Genomic DNA, 22,550 nt, shown 5'->3' on the forward strand with positions numbered 1-22,550 from the left:
CTGGCAGTGTGTGGGGTGATGCTGGGCAGGGATTCCCCGGGGAGATGCTGCGGTGGGACAGCTGCTGCTCTTTGAGGATGGGGTGGTGGTGGGGGGGAGTTGGGTTTACTTCCTCCTCACGCTGCAGGACCTGGAGGTTTTCTGGAGCCGTTTGAGCGGAGAGGGCAGCGTGGGTCCCCGTGGGGAAGATGGGGGCTTTGGGAAAGGGTTGGGGTGTCTCCGTGGGCCAGGAGGAGAAACAGCACAAAGGATTTCCTGCGGGGTCCCCAGTCCGGCTCTGGGGACGAAAAGGCGGCGGCGGGGGGTGGGCAGAGGGGCAGGGCAAGAGTTAAGCTACCTGCCGGGCCGTCCCCCTTGGCTCCACCTCGTTGAGAGGGGAGGGAAAAGGGAAAAGGGAAAAAAAAAATGTAAAACCGGGGAAAGAGGAAAAGGAAGAGGGCAGAGCGCACGGACCGCGTCCCGCTCCCAGCATGTTCCAGTGGTGAGTGCCGGAGAGGGGGAAAGGGTGGCGGCTGTCCCCAGTCCCCACGTCTTCAGAGGGTCGCTCCGTGCCGGGGGGGGGGGCTCAGCTCTCTGTATCCCCAGCGCTGTGCTGTTGTCGCACCGAGGGGACACGTCGGTGGCACAGCGGGTTGGGGACGGAGAGTCGGGGGCGCAGACTGGGGACAGCGGGTGGGGAACAGCGGGTCGGGGATCCGCTCAGCCGCTTTTGGAGGGCTTCGGGGTTTCTCCACCCGACTGCGGTGCTCCGGCCGTTGGCAGCGCGAACAGAAGGGCTCTGTGCTGCTGCCGCTGCCCCTTCGCCTCTAATTGAGGGGCCGGGAAAAGCCGAACGGAGCGGTCCGCGGGCGGTTAAAGGAGTTTCCATGCAGTTCAACAGTGGCAGTGCGCCCCGACGGGGAGTGGGGACGGATTGCCCCGTTCTCTCGGAGACCGCAGCATCGCCGCCCCACCTCCCGCTCTGACCGCACGCCGCTGCGGTGTGGCCATGTCACAGCGCTGCTTTCAGCTTTCCCTGGGGGAGAAAAGGGACAATTGGAGGAGCGCATCCGAAGCCCTCAATGTGCCCTCGACGGCACAGCGCAGCGGGGCCGGCTGGGGCCGGTGAGAGCCCGAGCAGGGCGGGTGGTGGTGCCCGGGGACACGGTGCTGGTGCTGGGGATGTGGTGCGGATATGAGCGGGGCTCTGGGGCCGGGCACGGCAATTCCTGGGCCATGGTGGACCCCCAAACGCTGCGTCCAGCAAATCGGTGGGTCTGGGGTCTTTGGAGAGCAGGATGGGCTCTTGACCCCATAATGTGATTCCCACCTCAGGAAACCAAAGGGCAGAAGGTCTGGAGGTCGGGAAAGCCCAGCATACAGTTATAAATCTCTGGCCCTGTGAAATGCTGGGTTTGGAGTGGGAATCCCCCGTGGTTGTGGCTCAGGGTCCGCACGTCCACATTGCTTTCCCAGGCCAGGATCGGTGCAGTGGGGTAACTCTGAGAGGAGCCCAGGTGCTGCAGGGCAGGTAGGGGGGAGAGGTTCTGACCCTGCAGTCCTGCTGAGCTTAAACTGCTGCCGCATTGGAAGCAAAGGGTTTCTAAGAACAACCTTTGAGTGGTTAACCACAGAGGGTTAAAGGCAGTGGGATGGAATTGGGGCTGCTCCCTCATCAGTCTCAGGTGAGTGCCCACATATAAAACCAAATGGGAACTCTCCATTTGCCAGTAATTGCTCATTTCCATGTGTGCTCTCACAGTCCCCAGTGGCATTCATACTTTTCTCATATAAATATGTGGCAGGAAACGTTCCTTGTGGTGAAGGGAACCAGGAGCCAGCAGCTCCCAGTTTGAGGTCCCTCATTTCATAGTCCCTGTCACCACCTGCGAGCATCACCCATCCCGTGGGGATGTGACAGTGGTGATGTGCTGTTGGGGGCTCTAGTACATCGGGGCAGGGAGCTGCCTGAATTTATTACAGACCTCTCCAGGTAAAGCAATATATACTGAAGTGTAGATACTTCATATGCTCACCTGTGTGTGTATTTATCTATACAACTGTTCTGAAGTGTTCCTGGTGCAGGACTGGAGCTAACAGGACATCACAGCTCTACGCTGCTGGATCTCAGTCAGTTCAGGGCTGCCCGGGGATCACACGCTGCCTTTGCTTTGGGCACATTCCTGCAGTGCACACTCACAGCTGTGGCCAGCTCCTGTTTTCCTTCCCCACTATTGCGGTTTCTTTGTTCTATGCTTACCAAGGATGTTTTGGGCTCCCAGCTGCAAACCTCAAGGATGTTTCTGCAGGTTCCTAGGCAGCCTATTGAGATTTCTCCACCACCACCCCTGGGCTGCTCGGACAATCCCTAATGCAGTGCCATCCCCAGCCCTGGGGCACCCAGGAGCAGAGGAAATTGGTGCAGCAGAGCCAGCTGGGGGGCAGCCAGGTGCCTGGGGCACAGACCTGCCTGGCTTTGGTGTGCATGGGGAGGTAACCAGGGGGGGTTATCTAGTGCAGCAGCGATCAGTGGGTCTCTTTTGGGCTTCAGGGTTTGTGGCTTCCATGATATCCCCCAGATCCTTCAGAAGATGAGCTCCCCCCCACCGCTCATGTCCTCTCCTTACCTCCCATCTCATCCCTGTAGGAGGAAGACCATCTACAAAACAGTCTGCCTGTCCTTCCTGCTGGTGATCACAGTGACGGTGCTGCAGCGGGGAATGGCCCCCAGCCAGTTCCTGCAGGGCCAGCAGCAGAAGGAACTGCCTACGCCGGAGCCCCTAAAAACACAGAAGAGAGACAACGCCTTCTCCATCACCAGCACCTTCTGGAAAAGCAAAAAGGAAAAAGCTCCAGGCAAGGAAGAGGAGGGAGGAGTGATGGAGAGGCAGGTAAAATCGTGGGACATCACCACTACCAACTGCTCAGCCAACCAGAACTTGAGCAAGCTGGACTGGTTCAAAGGGCTGGAGCCCAACTTCCAGCAGTTCCTGCTGTACCGACACTGCCGCTACTTCCCCATGCTGATCAACCACCCCGAGAAGTGCCATGGGGATGTCTACCTGCTCATTGTGGTCAAGTCCATCATCACACAGCACGACCGCCGCGAGGCCATCCGGAGGACGTGGGGCAAAGAGAAGGAGGTGGAGGGCAAGAAGGTCAGGACGCTCTTCTTATTGGGCACGGCCTCCAAGGAGGAGGAGAGAGCCAACTACCAGAAGCTGCTGGATTACGAGAACCACATCTATGGGGACATTTTGCAGTGGGATTTCCTGGACAGCTTCTTCAATCTTACTCTCAAAGAGGTCCACTTCTTGAAGTGGTTGGACATCTACTGCGACAACATCCGCTTCATCTTCAAAGGCGACGACGACGTGTTTGTGAGTCCTGACAACATCCTGGAGTTCCTGGAGGACAAGAAGGAGGGAGAGGATGTCTTTGTGGGGGATGTCCTCTACAAAGCCAGGCCGATCCGGAAGAAGGAGAACAAGTACTACATCCCCAGTGCTCTCTACAACAAAAGCATCTACCCGCCCTATGCAGGTGGTGGAGGCTTCGTCATGGATGGACCATTGGCCAAGAGGCTGCACAAGGCCTCAGAGACGCTGGAGCTGTACCCCATTGATGATGTCTTCCTAGGGATGTGCTTGGAGGTCCTCAAGGTATCGCCCGTTGGGCACGAGGGCTTCAAAACGTTTGGCATCGTGAAGAACAAGAACAGCAAGATGAACAAGGAGCCGTGTTTTTTCCGCAGCATGTTGGTGGTTCATAAACTGTTGCCTCCGGATTTGATCCAAATGTGGGACTTGGTGCACAGTAACTTGACGTGCTCGAGAAAACTCAACGTCCTTTAGCACATTCTCTATGGAGAGCCGGGACTGAGTGGGGACACAAGTGGGACGCAATGAGCCTCTGCTTGTGGCACGGGCAAGGCTTGTGATGGTGGTTGTTCTGTACTGTAATGTGGTTCGCCTATCTCCAGCTGGGTTGGGGGTTACTGAAAATGAAGAAAAAACAAAGAGAAATCCTAGCACAAAGTGGGAAGGGAGAGAAAGAGAGGTCTGTGCCCTGCAATAGGTACCACCTCCAGGTGGGGCGGGGGGGGAGGCGGGAGGGGATTTGTGCTGGATGTTTAGGGTCTGGCTACCCGGGAAAGCTGCTCCAAAGCGGGGTCAGTGGTCTACGTGCACATGAACACTGCTCAGAAGTGAAGGGGATTGTATTTGTACCTGAGATGCCTCGTCCGTGGTGCCTCACCTGGGGGGGACGCAAGGTGGGCACACCATCGCCAAGCGCAGGGTTGCACACCCACGTGTCCCTGCGTGCTGTGGACGCTGCACAGCCACATCCACGGCGCTGAACACGCACGGCGAGGTGCACACGTGTGTGTGCTCACTCTCTTCTCTCTCTCTTTCTCCTTCTCTGGTGCCAGACGTTGAAAGGAAAAAATTTCTACTACCTCAAAGGTCCCCCTGTGCTGTGCCTTTTTTTTTCCTCCCCCCACCTCTCTCCTTTTCTTAATGGGTTTTGGAAAAGTGCCTGTTTCATTCAAGTCTGTATGTTCCCCAGGTTAGAAAACAAACAAGAAGGGGTGTATGGCAGCCAAAGGAGGCGGTGTGGTGCCAAGCTGCACTGCTTCTCCTCTGCAAATGCCCCTCGACTGCTGGGGTGAGCTGCAGGTTTGAAGGGAAAAAAGAGAAAGAGTCCATTTGTGCCCCGGGTTTGGCTGCTGCTGGCAGCGCTGGGGGATAAATGGTGATGTCTGGTGACGTTCCCTGTATGGCGACATTGATTTATGTTGCGCCTAAAGGAACCACAGCCCTGGGTACCTGCAGGGCAGAGCCCGACGGCACCGCTGGGCACAGGGCTCGCTGCTGCTCCCATCCTCTGCTGGGTTCACCTGGGGCATTTCCTGGGGCTGTCAGTCTCGTTGGGTACAACCGTGTGCTCATCCCATCCGCGGGGTGCTGCACGGAGCTGCCCGCATTGATCTGCCGCTGTTGCTCCTCTCATGGAGGGGCACAGAAGAACTGCGTGCATTCGGTGAATATCTGAGCTTCTGAAATAAAGGTTAAAAGAAGGAAGAGCTCAAAGAAAAAGCCAACCGAGCCCTCACCTCGGCTTGTTCTGGATGGTTACGAACGAAACCCTTCCCGTCGGGGCAGCCCGCAGCTCGGCGCTGCTCCACTGCTGCCCTCTGCTGTTCCACTGCTGCCCTCTGCTGTTCCACTGCTGCCCTCTGCTGCCCGGCCCCGCCGCCGCTCTCCGACCATTTCCCGGCAGGCCGGAGCGCAGACTCCGAAATAAAATGGCTGATGGCGGCGTTGCGAGCGGTCCTGAGCGGGCACCGATGGAAACGGGACCTCCCTACACGCTGCAGCGCTGCTCCAGCCGCCTAAACGCAGCTTGTTCCTACGCACAGCCGATGTTGACGTGGGGTGCTACGCTGTAGGGACGTTTCCCCTCACTAGAAGACTGTTGGGGGGATGATGCAGTAGAAGCGCAGGCAGCAGGCGCTAAGCTTGCCCTGTTACCTCTAGAGAGGAAGGTGGGTGCTGGCAGTGCCGAGCTGGGCAGCTGCCTGCTGTAGCACAGGGTGTCTGGCTGAGTGCTAGAGCAGCTTTCTGCAGGCCCTGAACCGAAGCCTCTCAGTGCCAGCTTTGCCCTGCTGCCACCAACCCTGGAGCAGCAGCTGCCCTCCTACCTTCTGTACTGGCACGTTGCATCACTCGAAGGCAGCATTGTGCCCCAGCAACTGCTGCAGCAGGACAGCAGCCAAGGCCCTGGGCAGGACAAGAGACCAGCACTGTGCCAAAGGGAGAGGTGCAGGAGCTCACCCATTTCCAGAGCAATGTTCACAACTTGTGCTTCAAGGTACTGCCTCAGCTTTGAGGAACCAAGAGAAACAGGGCCAGTTTGGGATGAAATAAAGCACACACACACACAGCCTTACTTTCATTCTAAAAGAGGTTAAGAGTAGCTGCAAGCCAGGGCCATACTTCTTTCCTACTGTTGTATATGGGAGATAGGGGGGCAGAGCAGACCAAAGCAGGATGCTGCCTGCACTGATCACAGCAACCTTAAAGCATGGAGCCTCAAGGCAGACTCTGTCACAGCCCCTGCTGTAGTGGCACAGAATTAACACGAACCAGTTTAGGTCCTTTAATCTGTCCAAGACAGGGTGCTGAAGCACAAATGATAAAACATTCTGCGTTTTTACAGCAAAAAAAAAATAATAAAATGCTACAGAAGTTTATAGGAAAAAAAACATATTTTTGTACATGGGTAAAACATTATAAATTCAAGACAACTCACAGACAAAGGGTAAATTCCCCACAGCTATCGCTCATTCCTGTTAAAAAGTTCACTTGAATGTGGCAAGCAGTCAAAATAGCTTGCTTTCCTTGCTTGAAATGAAAACTCTTTCTTCCAAGTGGCTCGCAGTACTCCTTTGCACCTTGGAATGTCCTCCGAAGGCTCCACCAAGAGAAAAGGAGAATAAAAACCCCTGGAGTCCTTTCAGATAGTCTCAGAGATCAAGAGAAGGGAAAGGAAAAGGGAAGTTTATTCAAACTTGATCTTCTTCCCTTGGGGTTTGTGATCTCCACCTCCTCCTCTGCCGCCTCGGAAGCCGCCTCCTCTACCTATAAAAAGAGATCGGATCAGGAAACAAAGATGTGTGGGTCCCCCTGCAGTCAGCACTGCCTTTCCAAACCCCTCCCTGGTAAAGGACAGAAAACAAACTCGCATCCAGCACTCTATGATGGGAGCACACTGTAATCCCAAGTGATGGGAGCACACTGTAATCCCAAGAACAGTTTCAGTTGATTTTTGCCTACAGGCCCTAGAAGGGGGTCACTTACCTCCAAACCCTCTGCCACCACCTCTGCCACCAAATCCACCTCTTCCTCCTCGGCCTCCTCTGCCACCACGACCACCAAATCCACCACCAAATCCGCCGCCACGCTGAAAATCACCCTTTGGCTTGGCAAAATCAAGGGTCACTTTGTTTCCATCTATCTCTCCATCCTCCATAGCTTCTTTAGCTGCTTTGGCATCTTCTGGGGAGCTGAAGTCCACAAACCCAAACCTAGGCAGCGGATTAAGAGACACACAGTCAAACTCCACGTGGTCCATGAACTGCAGCACCACCTACTGGCACTCGATAGCAATCCCTTCAGGTCACAGCAGCATCTTAGCCAACATAGAGCCATGTGGAACTGTTACTTGTAGAACAGTAAGTGGCTAATCACAACGCATGGAACCAGGTTGTGAGTGTGCCAGTACTGAGCTGTTGATGTCCTTCTCGTGCGAATCCATAGGCTGCCACGGATTTGTCGGCAGGAAGGAGCTCATTGAGAAGTGAGCATGCACAACCAGAGCCACAGGCCTAGTTCCACACCATCTACTGCCTTCTAAGAACCTACATTAAGCATTAGATGCACTCTGCACCACACAGAAGGAAATGAAGTAACCCCGGATTATGCCCAACATACCCTTTAGAAGATCCAGTGTCTCTATCTGTGACTATTCTAGCACTTATAGAGCCTTCAAATGATTCTCTTAGCGTCTCCTCCGTTGTGTCCTCAGAAAGGCCTCTGACAAACAAGGTTTTGCTTTGTTCTGTGGAAAAGACAATGAATTTAGAGATCAGAGTCTGAGCAAACCTACCATCAACCTCTCAGCACCACGTTCAGCCTTTACTGACCCCAACAGCAGCTCCCAGCATTGGTTCTTTTAAAGGAAGCTGAGGCACCCAAAGGTAGATGACCTTGAAAACTCTCAGGACTGCAAACAGAACCTCACATCCAAGAGTCTCCAAATGGACCCACTCAGTACCATCAAATCCATCCCCCTCTACACACTTTCACCTTCCCATATTATCCGTACTGATACTCACTTGTGCTGTCTAACAGGGTGACAGACACTGCTGGATCAGCACTTGACTATCTAGAGGACTTTAGGAATCGTTTCATCAGCATTTCAGATAATCAGTCATCATATCCAGCACATCTGCTCATGTCTTTCTCAGTTGTTTGTTGTTCGTTTTTAGAGCAGGCAGTAGATTGCACGAATTGCACGCTCTTATCACAAGATCAAATCATCAGGCACAGAACACTTACGGTTAAATCCTCCTCCTCCTCTTGCATTCATGTTTCCTTTCTGCCACGATGGTGAACTGAATTCCAGCCTGATTGCTCTGCCTTCAATTTCTGTGTTGTTACAGGAATTCAGTGCCTCTTTGGCATCCTCGGTTGTGGGAAATTCTACAAACGCATACCTATTTGGAAGAGGAAGATTTCAGTCAGCTTGGAAGGCACAGCACATCAGTGGAGGTAAGGCATTCACAATGCCAACCGAGGACTCCATTTTAAACATACCCTTTAGGCCTGCCCTGGTTGTTCTGTGGCATCTTGATGGAAGTAGCTTTCTTAAACAGTTCCTGGAGAGTTTCTTCTGAGGCAGCATACGACAGGTTGTTCACAATCAGAGTCTTTGACTCCCTCTCTCCTCCACCTCCTAGAAAGGAAACGCAGTGCTTTAAGTCCAAGCTTAGAGAGGGAAAGCTCTCTACCTCTAGACACAGAGTCCCCTCCTGAGGAGATGGTAACTGCTGCACGCAGTTCCCGCTGTTGAGGCGAGGCTCAAGGCCCAGAGCAATACTGTTCTGGTCACCTGGACTAACGGTCCTCTTTTGTCAGAAACAGGCAGGAGAGACCTGCAATGCATGCCATCTGGAGCACAAGTAAGGCACAAGGCTCCTTACTATCTTACACCTTTGGCTCCACTATCTTACATCTTTGCTGCAGTGCTTCAAGTCATTCTGTCCCTAGCAAGTTTCTGACGCAATCAGAGCTAAGTCCTGCCCTCTGCATGCACACTATTGATCTGAAAGCATACCTTTCTGGTTTTCTTGTTGGCTCTTCTCACCAGTGTAGTCAATGACCATGGCACGACCATCAACCTCTGTGCCTTGCTTCTCCTCCAATGCTTTTTCTGCCTCAGCTTCTGTTTTGAATTCAATATAGGCCATCCTACAACAAAGATAATGACAGTCATTCCTGCAAGAGGGCATCGGTTTAAGTTCATGACTGAAGGGGATGATACCTAAACACATCAGATGCACTAACAGCAAACCTAACAGCTCTCTCAGCTACGTACCCTTTGCAGCTCCCTTCCTTGTTAAGTACTAGTCGGACTTCCATGGCGTTTTCAAATACGTTTTTCATTTCCTCTTCAGTTACACGGTAGGGCAGATTCTTCACAAACAGTGTTCTTGCATCTCTCTCTGCAAAGAGGAAAAGCAAAATTCTCACCATCTGCTCCACATCCCTTCTCAACAAGCAGACAGACCAAATTCACCCAGCAGAAAAAACCTCAAACCTTATTCGTAGTCCCAAAAGCAGTAAAGGCAAGAGCAAAAATTCATTAGGTTACCATTATGTTTTATATTTATATTAAGGGCACTAAATGCCAAATACAGCTCCTAAGGTTTGGACAGGACCACATTCCCTCCTCATACACCTACTACGTACTACTTTCTCCCAGCTCTGTCATTCAGATTTGCAAGTCAGAACTTGCACATCCATTTTAGCATTTGAGAAATGATGACACAGGGATCAAACCAGGGAAATGATTTAAGAGCAGCACAGCAGCCATCAGCAATACCATCCACCTCTCTCTGATGTGCAGATAATTCAGAGTTGAGTCATACCTTTCTTATTTTCTTTAAGACTTTCTTTGCTCTTTGCTTTTTCCAGTTTGATTTCCAAGCCCATCAGCTTCTTTCCATTCAGTTGAAGAGCTTTATCCAGATCTTCAGCAGATAAGAAGTCCACATAGCCAAACCGCCTGAAAGAACAGAAGTTTCACAGGTTAAGTTGATCTTTTTCTAATAACAATACATACAGAAAACAAGAACAGGGGATTATGGTCAAGCTAAAGCGTCAATAAAAAGACACAGGCAGGCCAGCACAGATAACTAGCAGCAGAGAACTGCAGCTCTGTACTGAAGTGGCAGCTCACCCTTTAGGGAGAAGTATACATCTGAAGTACACCACTGCTATCAGCACTGCATGTATTCTGGTCCCTCTTTCAGCTTCCATTTGCTATCAAATAACCATCCCAGCACCCCAGAGGGAATCAGCATCAGCACACTTACAGCCATCTAAATGAACTGCTGCCAAGTCAAAGAAAGAAGGGGCAGAACTCTACAGAGGAACTTACTTGGAAGAACCAATTCTGACTTCTGAGACTTGGAGGTTTTTCTTGCCAAAGAATTCTTTGATGGCAGTCCTCAGTTCTTCATAGTCCTTCGAGGGGGACAAGTTCTTCACGAAGAGTGAGAAAGCTGAAGCAGGTGCTTTGAATGAAAAGACATTTGAACGTAAGGCAAACGAAGAGAGTTGGAATTCAGCCTATTGACAGCATCAGCACATCAGGTTTGCTCAAAAATCACATCACATTTCAGTATTAAGTCCCTTATAATCATCATTTGTGCTGAGGAGAAAACACACTTGACATCCACAGCCCCTTCACCATTACGTACATGCCTCACAACTCAAATGAGCATCACTTGTGACCCCATCCATGCCACTTACTTTCTGTTTTCTTTTTCTTGGCCTCTGGTGCACTCTTATTGGCCATTTCTTTTTTCCTTTTTCCAGGTGCTTCCTTGACAGGTTCTGTGGTTAGGGAACAAGAAACAATATTGAAATAGAAGTACATGAATAAAACAACAGTTTCTTCAGTGCTGTATCAATACAGGACTGTTAACTTCTGCACTGTCCACACAGAAGGCCTGCGTTACAATTAACTGCTCTTTGGTCCTAAAGACTACAAAGCAAAACAAAAATGTGCTTAGACACTTTTTCTTGGCTACTGTGGAAAATAATCTTAATATAAACTCACTTTCATCCTCACTTTCTTCCTCATCCTCCTCTTCATCATCTTCATCCCCCTCATCTTCATCCTCATCTTCTTCGTCTTCCTCATCTTCAGACTCTGCCTTGGCTTTAGCTGGCGCAGCCTTTGCTGGAGTAGGTTTCTTCACAGGAACAGGTGTTGTGTCCATGGCCTCATCTTCAGACTCTGCAACAAGTAGGAGATTTCAGGAACATTCCAGATTAAGCCACTTTTGAGTCTAAAAAACACTCCATTAACTCTATAGTTCTGCATTCCTCATAAAGCTTGTATGTTCTCAGAAGACTGCACTGCCTGTATCTCAGCTTTTACTGCACAGACATCAGCTCTTTAAGTTCTCTTTTTATCTCGACAGTAGAAAAGTGAACACTCCTGCTCTATCTGACAGATACCTGGTAGCCAGTTAAAGGCAGCTGGGCACTGACTGAACACAGACACACTGCATCACTCCCACTAACCCATCATGTTACCCTCCCTTAAGCTCCCTGTAAGTGTCTACCACTTTAACAACTCAATTTTCCAAAACTCAAAGTTTCTCTAACTCCTTTATGAACCACATACCTTCATCCTCCTCCTCATCTTCCTCATCATCATCATCCTCCTCCTCGTCTTCAGATTCTTGCTTTGCTGGTACAACTGCAGGCTTTTTGGCTAGTACAGCTGCTGGGGACTTTTTGGCTGCAGGCTTCACAGGCATTGCTGGCTCCTCTTCCTCATCTACCACAACAGCACAATAAGCCGTTATCACTCAGCGTTCAAACACTGCCAAACACTTTGTTTCATCAGAGAAAACTCAAAAGGTGTGACACACACCTCAAATAACACAGCTCTAATATAGAAAGTTCTCCAACTTTTACCCCACCTGTCCTCCCTTTCTGAGCATTGCATTTTGCTGAACTGTTGTTTCAAAAGTAATCAGTTTCACCTACGAGACTGAACCAACTCTGCTCAACTCACAAAGACAGAAATGCATCCCAAACCGAACTTACCAGATTCCTCCTCTTCATCCTCATCTTCCTCATCATCTTCTTCGTCATCTTCATCTTCTTCCTCGCTCTCTTCCTTCTTGGCATTCTTGCCATTTTTTGCTCCTTTGCCTAAGACTGCAGCCTTTTTGGGAGATGGAGCGACAGCCTTTTTAGCTGGAGTAACCACAGCCTTCTTGGCTGGTGTCACTGCCTTTTTCGCAGGAGTAGCAGCCTTCTTTGCAGGGGTAGCAGCCTTCTTGGCCGGTGTAACCACTGCTTTTTGTTGTTTCTTTGGAGGGATCATCACCTGAAAGAGATTCATTGAGCGTGAGCCTAATGCTGCCCTTGATGGGACATCAAGTTGATGACAGTGGCCCCTCAGTGACATTACACCTTGACAACCACGTAGAGCTTTGCAGAACTTGTGAAGCTGGCATTATAGGAGCTGCAGCAGAAGCACGTAGCTATCTCTCTCCATACGCCAGATTGAGATCTTTGCTCTTTCTGAGCCACTGCTGCACCTGTTCTGCCAATTCCCCTCATTCAGTTAAAGCACCAATAACTACCATCTAAAACTTGTCGCTAATTTTGGCTTTTTACCTTATTTGCCAACTCTGTTGAATTGCTGTAACTTGAAATCAGCTTTTAAGAGATGAACAGCAAAGCATCCTGCAACTGTCTGCTCCTGAACCAACCCCAACAATCCCACCCGCAACAGGGACCAACACCTTCACGTTTTTACTCCTGTGCTTTACACGTGCAATAAACCACCTACTGCTGATGATTGAACAGTTCATTAGGTATTCACTCACTCCCTGCTACTCGGACCAGCTTTAAGATCCTCACAGTCGAAGGGCAGGAAAACAAGGCAGGAATCACGGCTTGAGCTGCTCAGCCGCTTCTTCCTTCATTGCCTCCCCCTCATTCCACCCAGTTTATCCTTCAGCCACAACCAACCCCGCTCACCTCCTCCCCGAGCTGTTTACCAGCACGGATTCCCCACCTCATCCCCCAGTAACACTCGGCCTCTTCTGAAGCTCGTGGCTGCACGTGGCATGCTCACCTCTTCCCCGCTGCTCTCCTCCAGGTCCGAGGACTCCTCCTCTTCGCTCTCCTCGACCTTTTTAGGGGGAGGCGCCATTTTTTTCTGTTTCATTTGGTTCTTGGCAGCCTGCACGACACAACGCACCGTCAGGACGCAATACGGACCGGCTCAAGGCACAATCGTCCCAACCACGTGGCGGCCCGACTCGTCCCGCCCGGCCCGGCCCCGCGTGGCGTCCCCGTTCCTCCCCCGCCCCCCACGTGTTCCGCCGCACCACGTGGCCGCCCCCCCCCCTCCTCCCCCCCCTCCCCGATCCCCCCCGGTACGCGGATCCCCCCCCCCTCAGGCCGCTCTCCAACATGGACGCAGTTGGGGGGGGCGCTCCAAACCGCTCCCACCGCGCGCGCCCCTCCCACCGCCGCCATCTTCGCTGTGCGGGAATAAAGAACGGCGGGGCGGCGGGCCGGGAAGCGCCGCGCGGCGCGGAGAGATGGCGGGGGCGGGAAGGAGCGCGGCCGGCTGCGCTCACAATGCACGATGCAGGCCCGGCCCCGCGGCCCCGCAGCCGGAGGTCCCGCGGCGCGCGAAGGCCCCGCCCGAAGGCCTCACCTTGGCGAGCTTCACCATGATGGCGGCGGTGCCCGGCGGTACCTGGTGGCGCTGCGGCGGCGGCCGAACTGCCTCGTGGGGCGGGAGCGCGCGGCCCTGCGGGGTGTCGGCGGGGAACGGCGCGTTCCCGGGAGCGGCGGCGCGGCGCGGGCGGCTCCGACCGGGGACTGAAACGAAAGAGCGAGCGCGCGGCCCTTCCGCTGCCTTGCCTAGCCCTCGGCTTAGCCCCGCCCACTCCGCCCCCGCGCCGTCCAATCGGCGCGCGCGCCGCGCCGCGCGGCCAATCGCCGCTTCCGCCCCTCGAGGCCTTTCGCCAATCGACATCGCTTTGTTATCGGCCAATGGAAGAGCGCGTTACAGAGAGCGGAAAGGGGAAAGCCCGCGAGACGTGGTGCGAGAACTGGAGGTCGCGACGCCCGCCCTGTAGGAAGTGGAGCGGCCAATGAGAAGGCGGCAGTTGGGTGCCCGCTCTCTGATTGGACGGGACTCTTAGCGGAGAGCGGGCGTGTCCGGGGCCGCGGGAGAGCACGTGGCGGACGGCGGGCCACGTGGTGGGGCCGAACGGGGGGCGCCGGGGTGGGCTGGGGGAAGCGGGGAGCGCGGCGGGGCTGCATGGAAATGAGAGCTGGGTCCGGGCGGGGAGCGGGAGGGGGGGGGGGCAGCCGGGGCTGTTGTTGTTGTTTCATTCCGGGGTTCCTAAAGTGCGGAGTTACGGTCGGGGTCTGCCTTGTTCTGACCGTGCCCCTCAGCCCCGCTATTAAACCCTCACCCAGCTCCTGCAGCGCTGCGGCAGCGCTACTGTGAGTCCTGCACGGAGCTGCCGGGCGCTGCTTCACATGGAACGACCCCCATCCTCCCCCTTTTTGTCCCCCCTCTCCCCCCCCCTGCAGCTCTGGAGAAAAATAAACCTTGTTCGCACGGCGGATGGCGCTGAATTGGTTCATTGGGAGCCAATATTCCTGTGGGGTTTTATTTCAGTGCGTGCACAATTGGGTGTGAATGGTCCGAACGGTCCCGGGCAGCCCCCGGCACTGAGCCCCCCCAGCGGTGTGCTAGCACTGGAGTCCAGCCCTGTCCACGGGGCTCCGGGCTCATCCCTGTGTTCCCTCTGCCCTCCCAAGGCTTCCAAGGCCCCTCACGTGGGGGGGAAACCTAAAGAAAAGAGGTGGGGGCTGTAAAGGAATGAAGCCGCGCTCGGTGTGAGGAGGCACCCTGGGGGGACCCGGGAACCTCTGGGCAGCCTGCAGACAAGCTGACACCGTAGGGAGTAACGAGGCAAGGAGAGGGGGACACTGCCGGCTTCACTGTGTCTGTCACACATTCGTGTGGAGTGGGATCGCTCAGAGTCCCACCCTCCGCACGCTGCAGGAGCCACCCCTGAGTGCCCAGGGTGCACCACAACCCCGTGTGAGCTCTGCAGCACAGCTCAGAAGGAGCCTATGGGCCAAGACAGGGCTGCAGCCTCCGCAGCATCAACGCGGAGTAATGTGGCCAAAACAGGTTTAGCAGCTCAGCTTGTGGCAAAAACGCTGTTTAGGTGGATGAGGGGGAGCCCTGAAAAGCAAAGAGCCACCCATAGAGAAAGTGCACAGCCAGGACCCGGTGTGGCAGAAAGCAGTACAGTGTCTGGAAATGGCCTGGTGGCACGTGGCCCTGTGACCCAGCATTGGCTGGTGTTCCCCAGGGAACGTCCCCAGAGTCATCTCATGAATGAGCCCTCAAAACCTGTGGCTGGAGCAAAGAGGACCAGCCTGGGACACAGATTTGAGACCAAAGTGCCCCTTGGGACTAGATGTGCAGACAATGATTTTCCTGCTGGACGTGCAATTGGCCCCCAAACCTGGTGTTGGTGCTGCTGTGTTGTGTCCCACTGAGCCAAGAGCCATTCCCTCAGAGCAAACAACTGCAGACCGTGCTGTCAGACCCTTATTTGATTTGTCTCCTCACGGTGCTGCACCATTTGCTTTCATTACTTATCCCGTCCCTTGCCATAGTCCTATCTTGTAGCATCTGTCCAATAAAAAACCTGCTAATATAATTTACATCCAGTTGTCACTTTCTGCCTCACCCAGGAGAATGGTCTCCCTGGATGTGCCGTGCCTCCGAAAAGCAGTTATCCTGAGAGGGAGAAGTTACATCCTAGCAAGAGCTTATTGCTATGTTGAGCTTTGTGAAGTTACATTGTGGGGTCTGCGTCCTGGGATGGGGAGCTCAGGATGCCGTTTCCTCTAGCAAATCCTTTTTGAGAATGAAATGAGCTTCATGCTCAGAAAAGTGATGAAAAAGCAAACTGAAGTGAGGTTGCAGGAGCCACAGGCTGTGGGTGGTTTGGTGTTAATGCAGCTTTGTACTTCAGCCATAACCCTCTGAGCACTGAAGGAACGAGCTGCAGGAGGATGGCACGTGGGAGCAGAGAGTCCTGAAGTCACTCACGGGTGCTCCAAAAGGAGGAACCAGTGGAAACAGGGTGAACCTAAACACTAGAAGGGAAATTGCAAGAGGAATTAAGAGAGCGGCCAACTGCTGGTGGGGTCAGTGTGCGTGGGGACAGAGCTGAGCCAATGGGGCAGCAGGAGAAGGGAGGATTGTATTTGGGGTTTGCATTTCTCCCTTTGCTTTTTTCTGGCCGTGCTGGCAGCTGACAGGCAGCAAAGGAAAGATAATGAGAGAAATCTGCTCTGCCTTTCTGACAGCTTTCTCCAACGTGTCACGTTCAATTGTCCCAACAGGAGGAGATAAAACTTCCCTGGCTGTCTCAATGAACGCAAGGAGCAATGAAGCCCTGGAATTAAAGCTGCTGTGACTGCCTGGCTGCAGGGCCAGCTCTTGAGTTTCTGCCTGGCTGTCCTAAATATGTAGAAAATTAGATGAGTTTTATCTTCTTCTAGTCTGGACATCACAGCTTTCCTTTTCACAATGCAAGCTGCTCCATCCTGCCTGGGTCTTCCTGAGCTCCATGAACAACATCAGTGACTGTGATGGACTTCTCTTGGAGGTGGTCCATGGGCAAGACCATGTGCCCTTAGAGAGTACAATGAGCCTGTCACAGAGCCACCTTGCCATCGCTGGCCAAGAGGAAGGCAGGAAACACACTGAGGACCAAAGCACCCATGTCCCTTGTCCCCACCCAGGTGACCATCACCACCCCACCTTGAAGACAGCACTCCCCATGGCCCCAGATGGCTGCCCCACATGCCACCATGCCGCTTCTCATCCATAAGCTGCCGTGCTAATTGTGCATCGCTTTCCTTTCTTAACCAAAGAATCCCCATACACCGAAGCAAGTGCTGCTGGGACATCAGTTCCATTGCCCTTACAACGTTGCAGTGGGAACAAGTGTGGGTCATGTTTGGCTGCTGGTGGCCTTCATGGACCAATTGTCCCCACACACTTCTGCAGTGCTGGGGAAGGGATCTGAGGTCCCTCTGTGCTTCCCACGGCCCTGCTGGGAGAAATGGGATCCGAGCACATTCCTGACACTGATGTTCCATCTCCATTCGCACAGCCCTAGTCCCAGATCCAGCCACGAGGGCTTTGCAAACGCTGCCCACGTGAGCTTTCCCCCACCGACGGCCACGTGAAGCAAGCAAAAACCAGCCCCTCCCTCGGCTTTTGAGGAAGGGTGGTGAAGAATCTGCTGGCATTCCCAGTGCCATCCATCATAGCTCCGGCCGTCTGGGAAAACTGCTGTAAAACTGAGTTTTGGCTCTGTCAAGGAAAGAAAAAAAGCCATGGCCGTTGCAAACAACCCCAGCACAAAAGCCTTACAAGGCTGGGGCAGCCTCGCAGATGGATTGCTTTTTAATCCCTTAGCGAAGGTGATAAATCTTTGAATTGGAGGCACCATCAAGGGGTGCTGTACAGCCGGGGGGGATTTGCTGTGCTGCGATGTGAGCACGTGGGGTTCGGCTGCAGCGGGTTCCAATGGGATCGGCTGCTGGGAAGGCACTGCTGTAAATCTCAGAGGACAGATGACAACTTTTGAGAAGCAGCTCTTGGGAAATGAACCATTTGGAGGAGAGGTGGTGGTGCGGAGCTTGGGCCAGACACGTGTCCCAAACTGTGGGACAGAGAGTTGTGTCCCCCAGCTCAGAGCAAACCCATTGCACTGGGGACCTCCTAACACCATGGCCATCCTGTCCCAGGGGACATCTGATCCGTGGCTCATAGCATGGGTGGGAGATGTGGGGGTCCCTGCGCAGCCCCAAACCCTGACCCTATCACTCATCCATGGCTTGTCCCAACCATCGCCTCCATGCATAGCTCCCAGCATGGGTAATCCCTCTGATTAATCCTGCAGAAGCACTTTACCACCAGCCACGTATCTGTGCAACACCTATAAGCATTTGGCCAAGCCCCCAGCAGGGACGGTGACATGGTTGGCCACAGGGTTGTCCCCATGTGCTGTCCCAGAACGGTGGCTGGAGGGGTGAGGCTTGTCTTTAGATTCTATTTGGAGTGATAAAAAAAACCCAAACACCTCTAAACAGCCCCAGCATCACCACTTGACAGACAGCAGCATCACCACCAGCTTCCCCTCCTGCAAGTCAAAGAGCAAACCGAGCGGCCAAGGGGAGGTGGAGGGGGCACATGGAGCATGGCTGTGCCAGGACACAGCAGGGAACCCAAGGGGATCACTTTCTGCTGCCCCTTGGCCAAGGTGTTTAGTCCCCTGCCTTCCCTGCTGCCCTGAGCCAGAGCATGACGGACCTGAAACTCCACTTGCTGTCCCTGCACAATAAAATGCTATCGACTGCCAATTAAAAAGCCATTTCCCAGAGGTTTCCAGCTGGGGTTGTGTCCGTGTGAGGCTTAATGGGGCAATAACAGCCATCAAGGAGGCATCCGTCACTTCCACCCGTGGCTGCCTGGGACCGGGAGCGATGGGAGATAGAGAGGGGGGAAAATGGAGATCGATGCACTTTGCCACGTTGACGTGCTCTGAGAGGATCCTGAAGGGCAGAGGTTACAGCAGCCCCGCATTCATCTGCACAACAAGACCCCAAAGGGAAACGCTTTGCCAATGGGACAGGGGCTGTGAGCAGGGCACAGGAGGGAGATTGTGAGCACACATCCTGGCTGGGGGAAAACTGGGGCTGGGAAAGTTGTATAAGAAACAGCTCAGCCTGCTCTGATAGCCACGGGGCGGCATTTTGGAGCGCTGATATTCCATCCCACGGGAGCACCCTGTGCACACCAGGATGGCAGCAGCATCGATCCCAGGCAGCGAATCGATCAGCCCCTCCAGCCGGGGGGAGCTGGTCTGCCTGCCCACCTGCTGTGGCATTTTGTGACATTTTCCCAGCTGCGTGTCTGGGGACTGATTGATCGCCTCCATTCCAGGGGGGGCCCCATCTGTTGTGCGTCCTGCTCACACTTTCCCTGCCTCAGGTGAGCAAAGCCTCAGGAGGTATAGCAGCACATTTCAGGGTGCCTTTAGGGGCAGGAGCTGCTACCATCACCTTCCATGGCAACTTTGTTGTGCAAAGGTGTGGGGATATGCAGGAAGGAGGGCAAAGGGATGGTGCCCATCACTGTTGTCAGCAGGTGGGAGGATGGCTGAGTGCTGGGGACGGGTCTGGGTCCCAAGGAATGCAACTAGGGCACAAACTGAGAGAGAACGGCTCTGATTTGTGATTCTTGGGTGAGGAACAGCTCATGCAGGGTGGGGATGAGGGGATTGTGTGACAGCACGATGTGCTGGCTTTGTCTGGCCCCAGTGCTGAGCGGAGAGGATGCAATGCAACCTGGGCATAGTGAGCCAAGGGATGGTCACTGAGTCCCTGCAGCAACCGAGACAAGCCACCTGGCAGCATGCTGAGAACCAGCCCTGTTCCTGGTGGAACAGCACGGTGATGCACTGCCCCATTGCTCCCCTCAAACCTGCAGGTGAATGAATGCTGTGGTGATGGTGATGCTGATGGTGGGGAAGCTGCTTTGGTTCCTGCATATCCTTGCTGTTCAGCAGTGGGATGCGGCATGTGTGACAGCCTGGCCTCCCTCCATCTCCTCCATCTCCTCCATCTCCTCCATCTCCTCCATCTCCTCCATCTCCTCCATCTCCTCCATCTCCTCCATCTTGTACTCCTCAGCGTCAGAGAGGGGCAGCCCATTGGCACTGGGTATGGGCTCACACTCAGTGCTGCGGGTGGTGGCGTGGGTGACGCTGGGCGAGTGCCTGCATGAGCCTGGTGGGCGCTGGCCGGGGTGGCACATCACCTCCTTGAACATCTCGCGGAAGCGGGTGGACATCAGGTTGTAGAGGATGGGGTTGGCAGCTGAGCTCAGGTAGAAGAAGACGCCTGAAATGATGTGGACATACTGGAACATGTGGAGCATGGGGCCGGTCCAGGTGGAGATGAAGCTCCAGACAAGGCGGTCAGTGTGGAAGGGGGCCCAGCAAATCCCGAACACCACCACCAGCACAACTGCAGGGAGACGGGGGCTGTTGTTAGTGGGGAATGGGGCTCAACATCCTGATGCCCTTTTCTGCCACCCTACTTGGATCCCCAGTGCTGGAGAAGCAGTCAGGGGCTGCTGGGGGAAAGGACAGGGAAGGGAGAGTAGTGGGACAGAGGGGTGCTCTGATAGAGCCTCAGATCAGAGCCTCATGTTCATGGGAAGGAGTAGGGTTGGAGACAACCACAACACCCCAAGGTTGTAGGCCAGAGGAATCTGGGTTAGCAGAGGGAGAGGTCAACCACCCCAGCCTTGTCCCTTCCCCTTTCTTACCCAGGGCTCTCCTGGATGAGCCACCACAAGCAGACCCCACCATTGGATCACAGCCACCAGCTCTGCCTTTGCCCCCACAACCTTCCTCCAGGATGACCAAGGATGACCAAGACCTCTGTTTCCTCCCAGCACCCTTCCAACACCCCCACTGGCTTTGCCCGTTCTCAGACTCACACAGCATCTTTGTGACCTGTCTCCTCTTCACCTTCTTCTGTCTCTGGACTCTGTGATAGTCACTGTCACTACTGGACTTGGCTCCCAGGGCCTCCAGCATCTTTTCTTTCTTAAGCTGCAGGCTGATGAGCAGGTAGAGGATGCTGATGGTTCCCATGGGCAGGAAGAAGAAGACGATGGTGGTGATCTGGATGATGAGATTGTAAGTCAAGCGTGGCTTCACCAGGGTGCAGATCTCCGAATCAGGCACGCGGCCCCGGCCAGGCACACAGAGAGGTTGCAGCCCATGGATGCTGGTGTTGGGGATGGAACATATGACCGACATCACCCAGATGGTGATGATGACCCTCTTGGCGTGGTTTCTGGTCACCACATACTTAGCCTTGAGTGGGTGCACCACAGCAATGTAGCGCTCCACGCTCAAGGCGGTGACGTTGAGGATGGAAGCAAAGCAGACAGCCTCAAAGAGCAACGTTTTGAAGTAACAGCCCCCAGCCCCCAGCAGGAAGGGGTAATTGCTCCACATGTCGTACAGCTCCAGTGGCATCCCCAGCAGCAGCACCAGCAGGTCGGACACAGCCAGACTGAACAGGTAGTAATTTGTGGGCGTCCTCATGAAGCGGTGCCGGAGGATGACGATGCAGGTGAGTGTGTTGCCCACTGCCCCCACAGCAAAGATCAGCAGGTAGATCACACAGACAGGGATGAAGAAGTTGGACCTCCGAGGTCCTAAGTATTTATGCCGCAGCTGCTCCTCTGTCAGGTTGGCATCTTTGGGGTCGAATAAAGCATCGGGCTGAGTCCTATTGCAGAGGTCGGGGCTGGGGGGCTCCATGGGGAAGTCTTGCTGGGGCAGGGGGAGCTCAGGGCCAGAGCAGTTGATGTAGGGATTCATGGCTGCGGGAGACGTAGCAGTTCACAGGGTGTTTTCCCAAACCCTCTGCTGCTCCTGAGCCCAATCCTCTCTTCCCATTGGGGTTCCAAGACTTTGCCGATCACCACAACTCAGCACCCCCATCCTGCCCCAGCAAAAGCTTTTCCATTGGGAAAGCACCCAAAATTTTCCAAACCTCCCCCTATAGGAACCCCCAGCTCCCCTTGCCCCGCTTCCCATCTACAAACAGCCCTGGCAGTTTCCTGACCTGACTGTGGTCCCTTTGTCCCACCTGTGGGGACACTGTGGCAGGGCTGTCCCCTCTTCTCTTATCCCACAGGACACAGCCCCGAAGCCAACCTCGGACCGCACCATGCATTGCCCCAGCTCCAGCTCCCCGTGCAGAGGGGCTGAGAGGTAAAATAACCGAGGGGAAAATTCATCCTCCTCTCCAGGAAGGACTTACGTCTCGCTGGGAAGCTCCGCAGGCAGGATGAGGTCCCAGCACCCCTATGTCAGACAGGGTCGGACGGGGAGGGAGCGAAGGAGGGGGATGGAGACGTCGCTGCCTTAAGAGGCAGGAGAAAGGAATCCCGCTTTCCACTTGGAGCTCAGATCTCGGCAACCCGCTGCCCCTCTCCGACAGCTGCTGCTCTCCTCCGTCAGAGGGGGGGTCCCAGGGGGCTTCCTCTCGTCCCCAAACCCAGTGCACAGACCGGGGGCTGGAACCTCTCCGGCAAAGCGGCACCGCGGAGGAGATGCTCTTCAGGAGGGGAGAGGAAATACGTTAAAGTCATAAACTCCATTGACTCGAGTGAGTCCCGGGGGAGGGCAGCACGGCCGTCTCCATCCCCACCAGCAGCCTTCACAACGCGGTGATTTGCCATTTGCGTAGTGAAGGAGGCATCGATCAGCGCTGCTCTGCCGACACTAGCGGGCGCGGGGGCCGGAGTTGGACGGAATTCTGCAGGGAGGGCGCAGACGGAGCCGGAGGCTGCTCGGGGTCCCAGATGTGCAACCCCTGGGTCCTCCCCACCGCCGGCTGCGGAGCTGGAGCCCATCACTGCTGCGATCGCGGCATCAGTCCTCGGTGTGCGCCGGGCTCGGATCCCTCCTGCTGCCTGTCCGTCAGTCTGTCTGCGATCCTGTCTGCCTGTTTGTCCGTCTGTCTGTCTGTCTGTCTGCCCGTCCTCTGCACTGATCAGCCCCCGCCGGCTGCAGGGTAACAACCCCGCTCTGCAGGCAC

The 22,550-nt window shown here is 54.4% G+C and overlaps 3 protein-coding genes and 3 non-coding genes across 7 annotated transcripts; 1 reads left to right on the top strand and 5 right to left on the bottom strand.

The window, feature by feature from the left end:
* The first annotated feature begins 336 nt into the window (after positions 1 to 336).
* Positions 337 to 4,448, top strand: B3GNT7 (UDP-GlcNAc:betaGal beta-1,3-N-acetylglucosaminyltransferase 7). Its single transcript, XM_072344465.1, has 2 exons — positions 337 to 481; positions 2,627 to 4,448. Exons 1-2 carry the CDS (start codon positions 471 to 473, stop codon positions 3,831 to 3,833), a joined length of 1,218 nt encoding a protein of 405 aa, XP_072200566.1. The 5' UTR covers positions 337 to 470; the 3' UTR covers positions 3,834 to 4,448.
* A 1,679-nt stretch (positions 4,449 to 6,127) lies between these two features.
* Positions 6,128 to 13,904, bottom strand: NCL (nucleolin). Its single transcript, XM_072344585.1, has 15 exons — positions 13,525 to 13,904; positions 12,934 to 13,041; positions 11,892 to 12,177; positions 11,464 to 11,619; positions 10,891 to 11,070; positions 10,581 to 10,664; positions 10,207 to 10,342; positions 9,695 to 9,831; positions 9,142 to 9,268; positions 8,881 to 9,014; positions 8,361 to 8,499; positions 8,103 to 8,260; positions 7,476 to 7,602; positions 6,843 to 7,069; positions 6,128 to 6,623 (listed from the first exon to the last, which is right to left on the bottom strand). The coding sequence occupies exons 1-15, from the start codon at positions 13,846 to 13,848 to the stop codon at positions 6,544 to 6,546; spliced, it is 2,403 nt and encodes an 800-aa protein (XP_072200686.1). The 5' UTR covers positions 13,849 to 13,904; the 3' UTR covers positions 6,128 to 6,543.
* Positions 7,205 to 7,344, bottom strand: LOC140256480 (small nucleolar RNA SNORA75). The gene has a single exon (XR_011904747.1). It is a non-coding gene; the product is annotated as a small nucleolar RNA SNORA75 (small nucleolar RNA).
* On the bottom strand, positions 7,910 to 7,986 carry LOC140256483 (small nucleolar RNA SNORD20). Its single transcript, XR_011904750.1, has one exon. It is a non-coding gene; the product is annotated as a small nucleolar RNA SNORD20 (small nucleolar RNA).
* LOC140256482 (small nucleolar RNA SNORD82) lies at positions 10,413 to 10,481 on the bottom strand. Its single transcript, XR_011904749.1, has one exon. It is a non-coding gene; the product is annotated as a small nucleolar RNA SNORD82 (small nucleolar RNA).
* Positions 13,905 to 19,136: 5,232 nt separating the features above from the next.
* NMUR1 (neuromedin U receptor 1) lies at positions 19,137 to 22,300 on the bottom strand. Of its 2 annotated transcripts, XM_072344586.1 has the most exons (3): positions 21,771 to 22,300; positions 20,431 to 21,327; positions 19,137 to 19,952 (listed from the first exon to the last, which is right to left on the bottom strand). In XM_072344586.1, the coding sequence occupies exons 2-3, from the start codon at positions 21,323 to 21,325 to the stop codon at positions 19,486 to 19,488; spliced, it is 1,362 nt and encodes a 453-aa protein (XP_072200687.1). In that variant the 5' UTR covers positions 21,326 to 21,327; positions 21,771 to 22,300; the 3' UTR covers positions 19,137 to 19,485. The 2 variants fall into 2 exon arrangements, with proteins under 2 accessions (XP_072200687.1, XP_072200688.1); XM_072344587.1 differs by lacking the exon at positions 21,771 to 22,300 and having other exon boundaries at positions 19,371 to 19,952; positions 20,431 to 21,433.
* Between the last annotated feature and the right edge of the window lie 250 nt (positions 22,301 to 22,550).

The sequence above is a fragment of the Excalfactoria chinensis genome, chromosome 9 (genome assembly GCF_039878825.1).
Source record: "Excalfactoria chinensis isolate bCotChi1 chromosome 9, bCotChi1.hap2, whole genome shotgun sequence".
Taxonomy (NCBI): domain Eukaryota; kingdom Metazoa; phylum Chordata; class Aves; order Galliformes; family Phasianidae; genus Excalfactoria; species Excalfactoria chinensis.

Coding starts and splice junctions, on each gene's coding strand:
- NCL (XM_072344585.1), bottom strand. CDS start 13,848: ATGTCGATTGGCGAAAGGCCTCGAGGGGCGGAAGCGGCGATTGGCCGC. Junction 13,042..13,524: donor TCATGGTGAAGCTCGCCAAG/GTGAGGCCTTCG, acceptor TGTGTCGTGCAG/GCTGCCAAGAACCAAATGAA. Junction 8,261..8,360: donor AACCAGGGCAGGCCTAAAGG/GTATGTTTAAAA, acceptor TCTTCCAAATAG/GTATGCGTTTGTAGAATTTC.
- NMUR1 (XM_072344586.1), bottom strand. CDS start 21,325: ATGAATCCCTACATCAACTGCTCTGGCCCTGAGCTCCCCCTGCCCCAG. Junction 19,953..20,430: donor ACAGGTCACAAAGATGCTGT/GTGAGTCTGAGA, acceptor GTCTCCCTGCAG/TTGTGCTGGTGGTGGTGTTC.